Source organism: Elephas maximus, chromosome X (genome assembly GCF_024166365.1).
Source record: "Elephas maximus indicus isolate mEleMax1 chromosome X, mEleMax1 primary haplotype, whole genome shotgun sequence".
Taxonomy (NCBI): Eukaryota; Metazoa; Chordata; class Mammalia; order Proboscidea; family Elephantidae; genus Elephas; species Elephas maximus.
In genome coordinates this window covers 81,813,331-81,830,862 of record NC_064846.1, presented here as the reverse complement: position 1 = coordinate 81,830,862, position 17,532 = coordinate 81,813,331, and the positions used below count along the sequence as shown (strand labels likewise).

Genomic DNA, 17,532 nt, shown 5'->3' with positions numbered 1-17,532 from the left:
GATAACATAACCATAATAAATATAACACATCCAATGACAGGGCTCCAATACATAAACTGTAACAGCATTGAAAAGAGAAACAATTTCACAATAACAGTAGTTGACTTTAACACACTACTCTTGGTAAAAAAAAAAAAAAAAATTTTCTTGGTAAAGGACAGAAAAACTAGAAAGAAACTCAATAAAGATACAGGAGATGTAAATACCACAATAAACCAATTCAACCTCATAGAACACATGAAGAAATGCTCATGATCATTAACAATTAGAGAGATGCAAATTAAAACTACAATGAGATACCATATCACCCCAACATCAATGGCACTAATAATAAAAAAAAACAGAAAACAAATGCTGGAGAGGTTCTGGGGAGACAAACTTTTAATATACTACTGGTGGGAACGTAAAATGGTTCAACTGCTATATAAAACTATATGGCACTTCCTTAAAAAGCTAGAAATAGAAATACCACATGATCCAGCAATCCCACTCCTAGGTATATATACCCTAGAGAAATAAGAGCTGTGACACGAATAAATATATGCACACCCACGTTTACTGCATCATTATTCAAAATAACAAAAAGATGTAAACAACCTAAGTACCCATCAACAGATGAATCGATAAACTGTGGTACGTACATACAATGGAATACTATGAAATGATAAAGAATAATGACGAATCCGTGAAACATCTCACAACATGGATGAATTTGGAGGATATTATGCTGAGTGAGGAACCCTGGTGGCACAGTGGTTAAGAGCTTGACTGTTAACCAAAAGGTCGGCAGCTCGAATCCAACAACCCGACTTTAAGGATTGTGCCTTAAAGTCTATTTTGTCAGAGATCAGTATTGCTACTCCAGATCTTTTTTGATTATTGTTTGCTTAATAAATTTTTTTTTCAATCCAATCCACTCCTTGGAAACCCTATAGGGCAGTTCTACTCTGTCCTATAGGGTGCCCATGAGTCAGAATCAACTCAACGGCAATGGGCTTTTGGTACGCTGAGTGAAATATGCCAAACACAGAAGGATAAATATTGTTATGAGACCACTACTATAAAAAAAAGAAAGAAAGAAAAGGTTTATACACAAGCAAAAAAAATTTGATGGCTACCAGAGAAGGGAGGGCAAGGGAGCGTAAATTATTAAATAGACAGAAGACACGTGTTAATACAGGTGAAAGGAAAGGTAATACACTATATGGGGCAAATCAGCACGTGACAAAGGCAAATGAAGTCAAGGAAAGGAACACAAGAATAAAGGGCAACTACGCAAATTACTATAACACAGACAATCCTTCAACAACAGTATTAATAAACAATAATTTACAAAGGGATGCACAGGTAGTAGGTATGCTAAAGAGGCATGGAAGGGTGGAAGAGAGCACACTCACTTGCAGATATAGGTTAGCGTGTAGATATCGCTACAAACATATTTGTACATGTTGCATGTATTCTAATATAGATGATAGAACACACAAAGGGCACAGTCATGGAAACTTCTTATGCACAACCAAACACCTCCCGGAATGAAGATACTAGGCTGGAAGTCTAAGGACCATAGATTCAGGGGCATCTACATCAACTGGCATAAAATAGTACATAAAAACAATGCTCTAAAGGGCGGGGGTTTGGGGACCATGGTTTAAGGGGACTTCTAAGTCAATTGGCAAAATAATTCTATTATGAAAACATTCTGCATCCCACTTTGAAATGTGGCGTCTGGGGTCTTAAATGCTAACAAGCGGCCATCTAAGATGCATCAATTGGTCTCAACCCACCTGGATCAAAGGAGAATGAAGAACACCAAGGTCACACGACAACTAAGAGCCCAAGAAACAGAAAGGGCCACAGGAACCAGAGACCTACATCATCCTGAGACCAGAAGAACTAGTTGGTGCCCGGCCACAATCGATGACTGCCCTGACAGGGAGTGCAACAGAGAACCCCTGAGGGAGCAGGAGATCAGTGGGATGCAGACCCTAAATTCTCATAAAAAGACCAGACTTAATGGTCTGACTGAGACTAGAGGAATCCCGGCAGTCATGGTCCCCAAACCTTCTGTTGGCACAGGACAGGAACCATCCCCGAAGACAACTCATCAGACATGAAAGGGACTGGACAGTGGGTAGGTGAGAGATGCTGATGAAGAGTGAGCTAATTATATCAAGTGGTCACTTGAGACTGTGTTGGCATCTCCTGTCTGGAGGGGGGATGGGAGGATAGAGAGAGTTGGAAGTTGGCAAAATTGTCACGAAAGGAGAGACTGGAAGGGCTGACTCATTAGGGGGAGAGCAAGTGGGAGTACGGAGTAAGGTGTATATAAACTTATATGTGACAGTCTGACTTGATTTGTAAACGTTCACTTGAAGCTCAATAAAAGTTAATTAAAAAAAAAAACAATGCTCTACATCTTACTTTTGTGAGTAGTGTATGGGATTTTAAAAGCTTCCAAGTGCCCATCTAAGATACAACTAGTGGTCTCTTCCCATCCAAAGAAAAGGAGAGTGAAGAAAACCAAAGACTCAAGGGAGCAATTAGTCCAAAAGACTAATGGACCGCATGCACCACAGCCTACGTGACCTCAAGACCAGAAGAACTAGATGGTACCCAGCTAACACTACTGACCTCTCTGACCAGATCATAATAGAGGGCCCCTGACAGAGCTGGAGAAAAATGTAGTATAAAAAATCAAATTCATAAAAAAAAAGGCCAAACTTACTGGCCTGATAGATACTGGAGGAATCCCCAAGCCTATGGCCCTAGGTCACCTCAGACTAGGAACTGCAGCCATTTCCAGGAACCACGTTACAGCCAAGCAATAGATAAAAAACCTATTGCCGTAGAGTCGATTACGACTCATAGCGACCCTATAGGACAGATAGGTCTATAAAATAAAAAATAACACTTGCAAAGAATGTGCTCCATAGAACAAACAATTATACGAGACCAAAAGGGCAATATTTACCTAAAAGTAAAGATGGTAAGGCAGGAAAAGGTAGGAAAACCAGAGGAAAGGAAACAGGGAGCCTAGGGCAGAAACAGGGAGAGCGCTGATACAGTGTTGGGATTGAAACCCATGTCATGGAACACTTCACGTACAATTTGTCAAATGTGAAACTAGTTTGGTCTGTAAACTTTCACCTGAAACACAATAAAATATTTTAAACAGTATATCTGGAGAAAAGAAGAGTTTAAACCAAATCAGAAATTTTGCAGATCACCACAAAGAGTTCTGTATTGAAAACTACTATCCTGTATTATTCTGTCTTCTCTGAGGCCTAGTCTGAACTCCGAGCAGATTTTCCCAAACAATGCAAAACCCTAAGAAAGTGTGTGAATCTCGCCACGGAAGATTTCTGTGGTTTCATTCCATGGAATTATTTTTACTGGATTTGAATTTGGTAACTATATTCCTAAAAGCCCAGGATTTTTTTTCCCACTAATGAAAGCTGTAATAATTCAAGCAAAGGCTATCAAATTTAACATACCTTTAGTGTTCTTTGGAGTCCCTGGGTGGTGCAAATGGTTAACACGCTCAGCTGCTAACCAAAAGATTCCACCCAGAGGTGACTTGGAAGAAAGGCTTGGCAATCTGCCTCCAAAAAAAATCAGCCATTGGAAATCCTATAGAACACAGCTCTACTCTGACACACATGGGGTTGCCATGAGTCAGAATCAACTCAATAGCAAAATTTTTAATCACAGAAGAATATCATTCAATATGAGTTAGACAGAATACAGACACAAACTGGATTACCATGGGGTCTTAAGTGTCCTATAATGCTTATTTGTTAAGCTAAGCAAGCTACAACCCCAAGTGCATATTCAAAAAAAAACAAACTTTTTTTTTGAATATTACTCATCTGTTTTTTCAGTATTGGACAAACGGACTTGCATACAGCTAATTTAAAAGGCAGTCTACCAGCTTTTTAAAGTACGCTTTGAATGGATTTTGTACCTGTGCCTGATTTGATAACATCATGCACTGGCCATCTTGAAAAATACTGCTTCACTGAGTTATGCTTATCAGAAAAGTCTTCAAAGTATTAGGAACATGTCAAGTTCACACTGGCAAATAAAATTTTTCCAAATTTCTTGATTGAAAGCTCAAATTCTATAATTGGCAAAAAAACTGTCAGTTGTTTTCCATGGAGTAACAGGTTCACACTGTCCATTCTTGACAAAGCAACTACTAAATATTCAAGCCTAAATAACTATAGTTTGTCAGTCATTCTTTCAAGTAAAAATAATGTTCCATGAAAAAAGCAGACAGGTTAGCTCACAACTCAAAAAAGTGCATAAGTACTTAGCTTTGAGATAAGCATCCTACTTTGGTATGGAGCTAAAGTGCATTGTGTGTACTTCTAATCTAATCACACAGAATATTAAAACTAAGTATACTCAAGCTGAAATTTAATAAATCTAATAATTTTAATGCCTCATCAAGGACATTCTTAAGTAAAACTTGCATTTTTAATAACTCCAAGTGTGTAGCAGTAAAGAATACAATTACTACTGGTACAGTTTGTAGTCACTGCCTTAATTGTGCCTTGTGCCAAGGCACCAACAGTTTTACAAATAACATCTTAGTATCACTATTAAAATAGTTTTTACCTTTAAGAGCCCCTGAAAGAGTCTAAGGGATGTCCAGGGGTAGGCAGACCACACTTTTAGAACCACTGTTCTAGAACAAAGCCCACTGTGGGGCTGACAAGAGGAAGGATAGAAGCAGTCAAGGAAGAAAGAAACGGACAGTCCAGGCTTTCAAGAAGACAGTGCTGTACAAAGCAGTCATCCCCCGCCCCCCCCGCCCCCGCACACACACTATTTCTACTAACTTTCCATAGTGTCATGATACGGCATTTAATAGAAACCATCACTCACAGTCTGAAGAAGTAATGGTTTATTGTTCATTGTCTGTTTGGTTCTTTTCAGGTCTCATGGATTAACAGATGTGAACTTTCCTAGTATGAGAAATCGACGTCTCCCTCTGCCCTCTTCCCATGATTAACCACAGAAGAAGGTGCATTGCTTCAAACTACTGTATGTAACAACAACAAAAATTTATACTGATAGGTTTCTTTTCAGTCACCCTAATCCAATTCTGGAAAATTGTGCCCACAAGAAAACTGAGTGAGTGAGTTACTTCAATATACTTTTCTCTGGATCACATGGACTTTTATATTTGCCAGTTAAGGTACTCAATAAGTATCTGTTGAAGTGAACTGAAAAAATCACACAGCTTTAAATGCTGATTGAAGAGAACGGACCAAATGCAGGAAATGTTAAGACATAAACACAAACAAAAATTGATCACTTGATAGTTGATCAATTACTTAAGAGCACAAAGGTTCAATTTTTGAATCACTCATTTTAAGTCTTAAAGTTACAGGCTTTATGATCACAAAAGCAAAAATATTCCTTTCTTCAAAATCCTTAAATGTTAAAATGTATGCTTTGTGTAAATATCATTTGGCATTTGAAATATAAAGAAGCCTAATCTGACAATTTCAAACATTTTTTCTTGTGTTTTGCTTGGTTTACTTTTAAAATAATTAATATATTATTTTTTGGTATACTATATTTCACTCCATATATTAACGATCATTAGTAAACATTACACTTGTTGATCTTAGAACAGAATTTTATACGCAACTTTTATGATGGTAATGCATGGTTCTTTTAAAGTACATATTACAATTGACTTTAGTGAGGGTTTTGCCTGCATTAAATAAACAGAGCCATTTAATGTCTTAAGGCTTTACATGGGCTAAAACCCCATTTATTACATTTTAACAATGGAACTTTTACAGAAAAACTCTAAGATTCTGTAGCCCGATGTTTCTTGGAATTGCTCCTACACTTGTCTGATTCATAGCCTTGGCCAGATTCCTGAATAGGTTCAGCATATAATAAGTCCACACCCACACAATGCCTACGCAAATGATGTAATACTGACTAGCAAGTATGTTTACATCCAAGGAAGCAAAAAAAAAAAAAAAACAAAAGCCTCCTCCTTAATATTTCTTTGGTCGGTGAACTGCATAAAGATCACTATTCTGTATTTTAATACTAGAAGTAGCAGAAGGCTTTGATGATACCCTTGTTATCTCAAAGTTCCTACACAGAAAAAGCTGAGTATTTCCTGAATTTAAGGACTACATTGGCAACCTGTCACGGTGGTGCTGTATTTAATGAGAAGCTGTTACTGTGAAGACATTCCATTATGTTATATAGTATCCTCTTTATGAAGACCCAAGAGAAATTTCTCTAATATGTTTAACCTGTTTCTACCTTACAGATACTATCAATAATCATATAATTGAATGCATCAGCTTCTTTGTAATGGCTGCCAGAAAACTTCTAGGCCCTTATGCCATGCATTTGTGAACAAATGAATGTACTCCTCGCATTATCCAGTCTTTCCTACTCTCATTTTTCCCCAGTTCCATCATCTCCATTTATCTTTAATTTTATTTTGTTTAGTATTCATCTGTGAAAGCCTTAAATCCTTTCTGGAACAAAGTAGGGCAGAAATAAATACATATATGAATAAATACATACATCATATGACAAAACAATTACTTTTAACGACTTGAAAATTTTGCCTGATGAGATTTTATTTAAGTCAAATATTTAAGCATTTGGGATATAAAGAACATTATCTCTATTCTTCTAAAATGAACACCATAAAACTAACTACGTAACATACAATAGTTAAAGCAATATTGTACTTTTAGAAACTTAAAACAAAGGTGTGTTAAAGGCACGTGACTACTCTACAGGTCAGTTTTATGAACACTACCCACTCCCTCAACGAGGTGGATTGACACTGTGGCTGCAGCAATGAGCTCAAGCATAACAACAACTGTGAGGATGGCTCAGGACCAGGCAGTGTTTCGTTCTGTCGTGCACTGGATCGCTCTGAGTCGGAACTGACCTGACGACACCTAACAACAACAACAACACCCACTCCCTAATCTGTTAACAACTTCTTCTAGTTTTGCTCTCTCCAGCACAACTGTTCAAGTCCTATCTCCTTGTCTTCATATATTCCCTGTACTACCTCACCGCCAAGCCTTAATCCATCTTTGTTTGCCCTTTTGTGTCTTGAAAATGTTTCTCTATATTTCATGTGTTGTATTTTGTACCACATAGTTACCAAGTTGGTTGAAAACAATGTCTATTTTATATTCACCAATGCTGTTTGTACAACTGCTGTGCACACACTGGGTATTCAGTAAATGTCTTTGTTTTAAAATATTCCAGAGCACTACGAATAATCACTATCCTGCTCAATTGCCTTATTTCTCCCCTTTGAACATAAAACTCGGCCACTCTGAAATTAATAGTTTCTTCTTATCTTTCTCTTCCTCAGTTGACGTTGTTGCTGTTTTCCTAAATGTTCATGTCTTAGATGTTAGGAGAATGTGTGATAATGCTCATGTCCTAGATGTTAGGTATACAAAGGTCAGGAACAAGACCTGCATACTTCTTTGCCAAGAACCATGTCATTGAGCATTTAATAAACAACTCTAATAATGAGTGTAAGTTAATCTTTCTCAATTTGTCTTTCTCTCTTGAAATTTAAGCTCCCTGAAGGCATGAGTTTCACACAACCCATATATCACCTAGTGCCCACCCTTGCTGTACTTTACATACATACTGCTTTAACAGATGATAGATTAATTGATACATAAATTCTGATTTCTATGATAGAGCTAAGGAATGTAGATGAAATCACCAGGAGAGGGCAAGCTGTGTTTATGTGAACATGAAGACAAGGAAAACCATTTTATCTAAAAAGCAAACTACCTCGATTTAGGCAGCTAATAAACAGCATGCTATATGTTGTTCTAAAGAATCAGTAGGCCCAGGGGATTGAGAAACTTTGATTATTACAGAGAAGTATAAAGAAATGGGAATGAAAGTATAAAAGAAATAAAAGGAGTAAAATGAGAGTTACCTTTGTGTGCATCTTTTTGAGAAGTTTGGAAATGGCACATTTATCAGATTTCTATGTATGTCAAAAATTTTTTGCTAAATGTTTAGCAGAGAAAACAAATGAGGGGGTAAAAGCATTCATTACCTTTCCAAATGATCCCTGACCAAGAACCTTGAGCAATTCAAACTGTGCAGGATCTGCTTTCTCATATCCTTCCTTAACGTGATGAGTAATATGGATTTCTTTAAAATCTCCTTCTTCCTGTTAAAAGAAATTCAAACAATACTCAAGTCCAGTTGCAAAATCTTAAGATCAGCTCCATACAGAAAGAATAGCCTATCTCACAGACGAAGTTCCCCATAATACCAGAAACCATATAATACCCAACTCCCTCAACCTACACCAGACAGAGTTTTATGGGCTAAGAGTATTCCTATTTTCCCATTTTCTAACATATACAGATACACCAGCACCACTTTTCCTGTTATATAATTCCATTTAAATAGAAATATGTGAAATCTATGTTTCAGCCTTCCCTTCCAAATGCATGGCAATAGAAGGAAAGTGTTAATAACCAAGTCTCAAGAACAACACTGGAGTGTGATGAGGTGGATGCAGAGAAAATCAAGAGGTAGATAAAACCTTGTAACTTGTAAGGCATGACAAAAAATGTGAACCTCAAGAGCTCTTTTAAATAGTATTTCACCAGACTCTTTTAAGTAGTCAATGATATGCAAGTATTTAAATGTCCAACTAGCCACATTAATAAGAAACTGACATATACATACACAAATTACAAAGTGCAAACAAATGTTTATAGGCCATTGCCCTATTTTTATTCAAAATTTGTACATAAATTATATGCCAGATTTTTCCTACAACCTGGTTCAGGCATAAAGGAAGCCACCTAGGGAGTTTCTTCTGATCCTTGATGCAGGACTCCACTCAGCTGTGATTACTACACTCCAGTGAGTTGTAATTCTAGTCCCTAGAGAAGTACAGTCCAAACCCAGTGCCATTGAGTCGATTCCGACTCATAGCGACCCTAAAAAAATAGGATTAAAAAAAAAAGATGTATTACATATCACAAAATACCAGAGTTGGAAGGAATATCTTATCCAGCCCTCTGAATATACAGAGGAAAAACTAAGACCTACAGAATTTAAGTTCACATGACTGATTAATCAAAATATCTGAAAGTCTTGATAGCTTTCTATTATACCATATTGATTCTGATTGGGAAGACAAGAATGCTATCAATCAATTCAACAAATAGTTAAGTTCCAACATCCAAGCAATCCACCCTTCAATTAACTGATTAATCAGTGATGACTGTGGACAAAGGAGATAAGAGTGTGGTCCCAAATGAGCTAAGTTTCATGGCAGCTCAAGTAATAGCATCCACGTCACACGGGTAGTCAGTCATTCATTCTCTCAAGAGGGGTATCTAGGCAGAGGAATTTTTGCTTTGGATATTGGGAACCACCACTAAGTCATTCAGAAATGAAAAATAATCAGCTGTGAAAGTTATGTCAATGGATTTTTTAAACTCATCAAAAAAAGTATTTTCCTAGTAGTCAGTGATTTTATAAATATTTAAATTTGCTACGGGAGTGAGTTTCCCCATTTGAAAGGGGCCATTTTTTTAATGTCAAGAACCTCTTTTAATGCAAATACATATGCTTTGTAGATCACATTTTGAAATTTTATTTAATCATGGCACATCTGTATGCACCTTTGCAATCTAAAATATGTATACCAAAAGCTGATCATATACTCTTAATATTATGGTTAGCTGAGTTTTTGCCACATATTATGAATAAATTACTGGTCTTCAAAGCATGGAATACAGCAAAAACATACTTCTTGGAAGTTTTCTCCAGTGGAAAGATCACTAGAGGAAGAGTCAACAGACTTTGGTTTTGCTCCTAGGTTTGCTACTCACAAGCCTTGGCCAAATCACAAATTACTCTCAACTTCAATTTTCTCACATGTAAAAAAAAGGGATTATGTTAGATGGGCCTCTAAGGTCTCCCCCAGATCTGTGATTCTACGTTGAACACAATCCACTATTTTCATGGTTAGGCAGGCACTTCAGTGCCTGTCATGCTTAAGATCATCATTAGAAACATGGATCATAATGACATCAGTTTTTTATTAAAATGTTCAGACCTAAGAAACAACTGCTCACTACTTAGTTTCACAAAACCTGAGAAAGTCTTACAAAAGAAAATGTCTGTTCAATGCTCCTTCTTCCCTTTATTAAAATCCATGTATGCTCATCATTGTAAAAATGCAAAAGAATGTCTGTTCAATGCCCCTTCTTCTCTTTATTAAAATACATGTATGCTCATCATTGTAAAAATGCAATACATCTTCCATTTTCACCAGCATTACTCTAAAAGTTTCTAACATGAAAATGCTACCAGATGAGACAAAGCCCACTTTTCCCAGTAGGCAGCTACCACATAATAGTAACACTGTATCCTAACAACTTATTATCTTGTCTTTCTCTCTAATTAGACTGTGAGCTTCTTGAAAGTGTACATTATCTCATTCATCTCTGCATTCCCAATGCCTAGCACAATACAGTAAAGCCTGTGAAAGTCAGAACCTGTGCAAGGCAAAAAACCTGTCAGAGAAGGAAACTCAAATATTTTCCACCAAAATGGGAGATAGAAAAGTGGTAAGATTGCACCCTGTCAAAGATGGAAAACTTGCAAAACCTGGAAGAACAAGGTAGTCCCATCCAGTTCCAGCTCTCACAGGTTTCACTACATTTGTTTAATCTTATGAGAGCAGAAAGCCAAAGAATTCCATTCAATTTCATAAAAGGGGAATGAAAAAAATACATTTTTAAAAAGGAAAAGTAAAATTTACCAATAGGAAGCCTCAAATTATTTTTAAACACCTTATACGTAAAACAGGAAAACATAAATACAAAATTTAGCTTTTAAATGTACAAAGGAAACAGGGAAGCAGAAGACTCATTTTGGATAATGGAAATGTGTCAAATTTGAATATAACTAAAATGTTATGGCACTATTACAAAATTTAATCAGATAACCATTTTTTTAAGAGTGTAAGGACTGTAATTTTTTTCCAGATTATTCATGGTCAGTATTCTTATTACACTGTGATGTACTTACACAAATAAAGGGCATAATGACCCTATAACCTTTGCTTTAAAAAAGTAGCCAATATTAATGATTGACAATGTGCCTCTTTTGCATAAAGATATATATGTTCCTGGGCAAACAACTGCTATGCACTGTACCACTATCTTATGGCTAGTTTGCCTTTATGTAGACCATGGTTTTCAATACAACAGCTGCACATAAGGATCACTTAGAGAAGACAGATGAACTTAAAACACTTGTTTAGGTCCCAACCCCTAGAGATTCTGATGCTCAGGCATCTGTATTTTTTTAAATCTCCCCAGGTGATTTTGATACATGGCCAGGATTGAAGAACACTATTGAGGTGCTTCCAAGATACATGAAGACATAGATTTACACGCACACAAACGTATATATACTATACACTCATACATACACACACACATATATATACATGCATTCATTTATATATATATAATATATACACAGGGGCTGGTGGTTTGATGGTTAAGCACTAGGCTGCGAACTGAAAGGCTGGCAGTTCCAAACCACCCAGTGGCTCCGTGGGAGAAAGACCTATGATCTACTCCCATAAAAATTACAGCCTAGAAAACCCCATGAGGCAGTTCTACTCTGTCACATGGGGTCGCTATGAGTTGAAATAAACCTAACGACAATAATAATATATACATACATCCATACATATACATGGCTATTTATTACAGAGGTGGATTATCATTTGTGGGAAACCCTGGTGGCACAGTGGTTAAGTGCTATTGCTGCTAACCAAAAGGTTGGCAGTTCAAATCCACCAGGTGCTCCTTGGAAACTGTATGGTGCAGTTTTACTCTGTCCTATAGGATTACTATGAGTCAGAATCCACTTGATGGCAATGGGTTCATTATCATTTGTATGTTACTAGCTCTTTTTTACTGCAAACGTATCTAATACTCTCCTGTGTCACCACTTCCACTATTGTCGTTCATATTTCATCTGCTCCACCCCCCATTCTTGTCTATTGCCTAACATTTCCCAGCTTCTCAGCACTATAATGATGTTTACTATTAGTTATGTCTTTTTGTCACCTGCAACCCTCCCTCCCCCTTCTATCTCACATTCTTTAGGTCCTGCCCCGTTCCAAAAGTTTGAGAGTGGCAGAAATCTGGCTCCAAATAAGGTGGTAATCTTATCAGTGATCCATTGGTTTTTTTCCTAAGAGTAAATCATCCTCGAAGTAATTTCGCTATCCTGGTATAATAATATATGGTTATATCATCTTATTTTTGCGCCTGACCCAAGCCAGGGTGTTTTTAATCACCTCATATGCATGCGAAAGCTGTACAATCAATGAGGAAGACCAAAGAATAATTGATGTCTTTGAGTTATGGTGTTAGCGAAGAATGTTGAATATACCATTGACTGCCAAATGAACAAATCTTGTCGTGAAAGAAGTACAGCCAGAATGCTCCTTGGAAGCAAGGATGGCAAGACTGCATCTCACATACTTTGGACATGTTGTCAGGAGAGATCAGTCCCCAGAGAATGACATCTTGCTTAGTAGAGGGTCAGCGAAAAAGAGGAAGACCCTCAATGAGATGGACTGACACAGTGGTTGCAACAATAGGCACAAGCATAAAAATGATCATGAGGATGGTGCAGGACTGGGCAGTGTTTTGTTCTGTTGTACACAGGATCGCTATGAATTGGAACCCACTCAACAGCACCGAACAACAACAACACACCCATTTAAGATCAAAGATATAAGGATCAACTGAGGACTCTGACCATATGAAAGAACTCTGAAAAACACAAAATATTTATAAGAATTGATGTTATTGAACTTACTTATTTATCTTTGCCCCCCTCATGGTGCACACGGTGCAGCTTATAGTGGCTCCCCCTTATAGTGGTTATCTGACAATTTTTAGTTGAATAGTAAGTAAGCACTGTACTGCAAGGGAAGAACAATAATGATGCACACAGCAAGTTTAATGTCCATCAGAAAAAATTAAGACAAAGAGGAGGAGGAAATATTCACCATACAAGAAGCAGGCATCCCCACTTTGGTCTACTGCCTACTTTATGGCTCCATATGAGGTTAACTAAATAAAACTCACATGTAAAACTGTATTTTTTAAAAGGATTATTATGAGAGACACATGTCAAGAATGGTTTTTAAAATTAGAAATCTAGGGCTTAAAACATGAGGAAATCAATTTATGTACATTTTTGGTTAAATGTAATATTTACATGTCTGAATGATAAAATATAAATTGATTTAGAGAGTAAACATACTGCTGGCCTTGTACTAATGGTATCAACAAAGAATCCAATTCCTAAGATACTGGTGGCATTAAGAAATGTGTATTTTATTTCAGGGAACAAACACTCCATGCTTTAAAAGTAAATACAAAAAAAAATTTTTTTTAAATACAAGTTATCATAAATTACCAAATATAAGACCCACCCAGAACCCAGTGCCATCGAGTCGAATCGGACTCATAGCGACCCCATATGACAGAGTAGAACTGTCCCATAGAGTTTCCAAGGAGCGCCATATAAGACAGATATACTTATTTTGACAACGTATAAAAAATTAACTCATGCTAACCATCTCCTAAAGAATAAGAATCATTAACACACTTTTTCAAACCTTGACGTTGCTGGGAAAAGTAGTGAACTGGGTGGTGAAATGTGGTATCAGGTATCTTTTATCAGTGATCTATTACTTAACACCAAATGTAAAAGCTGTCTGGAATAATGGTACAATGGTTCATAATCTATACATATTAAAACTATGCTGACTATAATTCAGCTTTGCTGCTCATATGCTACATATATAAGGAGTCTGGGAAGCTTTTTATTTTGCTTGGTTTAACTGAAGAAAAGAGATCAAATGACCATGAAATCTAAAGCACCAATAAGCAGGATGGAATGAATTGGTGAATCATTCAATCATAAAACAACATCAGGCCACAAAGACAATACCAAAAGTTCAAAATTTTAAAGAACATTCTGTAAAGAATCTATGTGCCATACAGTCTCTACCATCCTCCATTATTAAAAATAAAAATACATTCAAGCACAAAAACACATGGCTGGCAGCATCACCTTGGAATAGCTAACCACCACTAACACAACAACAAAAAATCCTTTATGTGAAAACAAAGGGATGATAAATTTATATTGTTAGTGTTTCCTATCTCCCATATAGCATTATTGACACAAAATTAGTATCTTAACTATGACAAGCTGAAATCACAAGGTTTTAAGTACAGGTAATTCAGGTCACAAACTAAATCCAATTCCTGGAAATGATTCTAGGTTACTCTCCAAAAATTCAGACTACCTGACTAGCCACTGAAGTTGACTGTAAAGGTAAATCAGATTAGCATCTAACACTATATATTTTTACTGTCTTTTTATTTTTTTTTCCTATCCAAAGCTATATTTCCTGACTCATGTTTTGTTAAAATTAGAGAGGTAAATATTTGACAATCTCTCAATGTATATATATGCCTATGTGTTTTTGGTGTCTACACACACACAAATATGTATTTCCTTCCTCCTGTAGTGTGGGGCATGGTATCTGCCTGTTAACTTATTAGTACTAAAGTAAATGGCACCTTTACCCACTGCCTTTTGCATTTCTTAACACTCCTTATCATTTGTTAACAAGCGACATAAATACTACTATGCCTTACAGTGTATGTGATCTGTTAATAAATCTACAGATGCTTTTATAGTTTAAATATATTTATACTTAAATATAATAATAGTAATTAATATTAAGAAAAATTCAAAAGCTAAAATGACAGCATTTTATTTTATGAAAGAGAAAGGAGCGTAGTTACACGGTCACCATCTGCAGAAATAGTTGATTTTTACACAGAATATTTCAAAGAACTCTTGGCCAAAACCCAATTTAAATCTCTCTGCTGGTTCCTATCTCAGAAAAATTCACTTCTGAACCAATTTCAGGGGGGAAAATATAATTCCCACCTCAAGGTTAATTTTATCCACAACTAAATAAAGATGGCATTCTCCTTATTTCCCACTTATTTGAATCTACACAATACACAGCATAATTAACATGAGACATAATAGTGCTACAAAAAGGCTACTGGAAAAAGAAAAGTCTACTGGGTCATAATTCTTGATTCTGCTACTTGCTAGTATTATGACCTTATATAAATCACAACCTCTCCAGGTCCCTGCTGTGTACACTAATCTATACAATGAAGACTTTAGAAAATATTATCTCTGAAGCCCCTTCCAGCTTAAAAGTTTTTATAATTCTTTGAAAAATTATCTACAGAAATGTCGATCATAAAATAAAATAAATGGAGATGCCTATCTTAAACCAAACCAAACCCACCGCCATCGAGTCAATTCTGACTCATAGTGACTCTATAGGACAGAATAGAACTGCCCCACAGGGTTTCCAAGGCTGTAAATCTTTACGAAAGCAGACTGCCACATCTTTCTCCTGCAAAGCGACTAGTGGGTTCGAACTGCTGACCTTCCAGTTAGCAGCTGAGTGCTTTAAACACTGCACCACCAGGACTCCTTATGCCTATATTAGGCCCTCATTAAAATCTTTTTTTACTCTTCTTTATAAAAAAGATCTTGTGAAGGAAACAATCAAAATGTCCACTGACAGATGAATGGATAAACAAAACGTGGTATACATACAATGGATTTTATGCAGCCGTAAAGAGAAATGAAGTCCTGATGCATACCATAACATGGAGGAACCTTGACAACATTATGCTGAACGAAATGAGTCAGTCGCAAAAGGACAAATACCGTATGATCTCACTTATATGAAATAAACATACAGAAACCAAACATTATTAATGGTTACCAGAGGTAGGAAGGAGGGGGAAACGGGGAGTTTTTGTTTGGAGGGGATTGAGTTTATGTTCACGGTAGTGGAATATTTTGGAGAAGAATGGCGACAATGGTGGCACAACATGAAAAACATAATGTCACTGAGTTGAAAATGTGGAAGTTATTGTGCTGGCAAATGTTCTGGTGTGTATATTTTCATTACAACAAAAAAGAAAAAGATCATGTAAAATGAGAGGCTAGTATATAAGCCTTGCAAAAATGGCCTAATACCTAAGTAGTCTTTAGAATGAGAATAGAAACTTCTGAAATAATTTAGATGTGATCCTTTCTGAAAGCAAGAAAATGGGTTTTAAATGAGCTCAAACATTAACCTTCTGGTTAAATATTTCCAAGTTAAACCTTTTTTACCACGAAGTTGAAGACACTCATATGTATTTAATTTAGAGGATTCTGTAATCCAAATAATATACTGGCAAGTAAAAATTTCATCAATTACACTTAAAATAGGTGAATTTTATGGTATGAAGATTATATTGCAATAAAGTCATTTGAAAAAAAAGAAACTTCATGCATGAGAATTTCTGATAGGAAATCCTGTCCTATTTTTTGAACTGCAATTGATTTATCAATAATTAAATTTGCTTAATATCAACTCATTTAAATAATTTCTTTAACTGACATAACCTTTTTTCCTTTCCCATTATTTTCTTTCCTTAAATGCTAATAAACAAAAAAAAAAAAACAGACCGGTTACCACCAAGTCGATACTGACTCATAGCAACCCTACAGGGCAGAGCAGAACTGTCTCATACTTTCCAAGCAGCACCTGGTGGATTCAAACTGCTGGCCTTTTGGTTAGCAGCCATAGCGCTCAGCCACTGCGCCACCAGGGCTTCCATATGCTAATGCTGGTGTTTAGTAAGTTAATAAGAGCACTCACAAGGCCAACAGATGAATGGATAAACAAAATGTGTTACATACATATAATGGAATACTACTCAGCTAGTAAGAGAAAAGGAGCCTTTATACATGCTACAATATGGACGGAGCTTGAGGATATTATGCTGAGTGAAATAAGCCAATCATAAAAAGACAAATATCGTATGGCCTCACTTATATAAAAAGACAACAACAGGCAAATGTATAGAGATCAAAGTTTATTAGTGGTTACAAGGGGCGGGAGGGAGGGGGAATGGAGGAGTTACTGCTTATGGAGTACTGAGTTTCAGTGTACAATAATGGGAAAATCACATTGATTAAGGGTAGAGCTGCACAGCCGATTAATGTAATTGCTGTCAATAAATTGTACACCCGTAAAAAGTTGAATTGCCAAACGTTGTGTGATAGATATATCTACAACAACAACAAAAGAGTAGCTGCCGAGGCAACTTACATACAACCAAACACCTTATGGGATTTGGTTCCTTGGTTTGGGGGTTGAGAATCATGGTTTCATGAGACATACCTTTTTTTTTTTTTTTAGTCACCTTTATTTTTTTTTAATTGTGCTTTAAGTGAAAGTTTACAATGCAAGTAAGTTTCTCATACAAAAACTTATACACACATTGTTATGTGGACCTAGTTGCTCAACCTACAACGTGACAGCAC

General features: G+C 36.4%; 1 protein-coding gene across 2 annotated transcripts in view; it reads right to left on the bottom strand.

Annotated features, from left to right (window-relative positions):
* RPS6KA6 (ribosomal protein S6 kinase A6) overlaps nt 1-17,532 on the bottom strand; it is a 161,393-nt gene that overhangs the window by 92,676 nt on the left and 51,185 nt on the right. For both annotated transcript variants that reach the window (XM_049872377.1, XM_049872378.1), the window contains exon 3: nt 8,096-8,212. In XM_049872377.1, the coding sequence (XP_049728334.1) occupies nt 8,096-8,212 (117 nt within the window). The remainder of the gene's footprint in view (nt 1-8,095; nt 8,213-17,532) is intronic.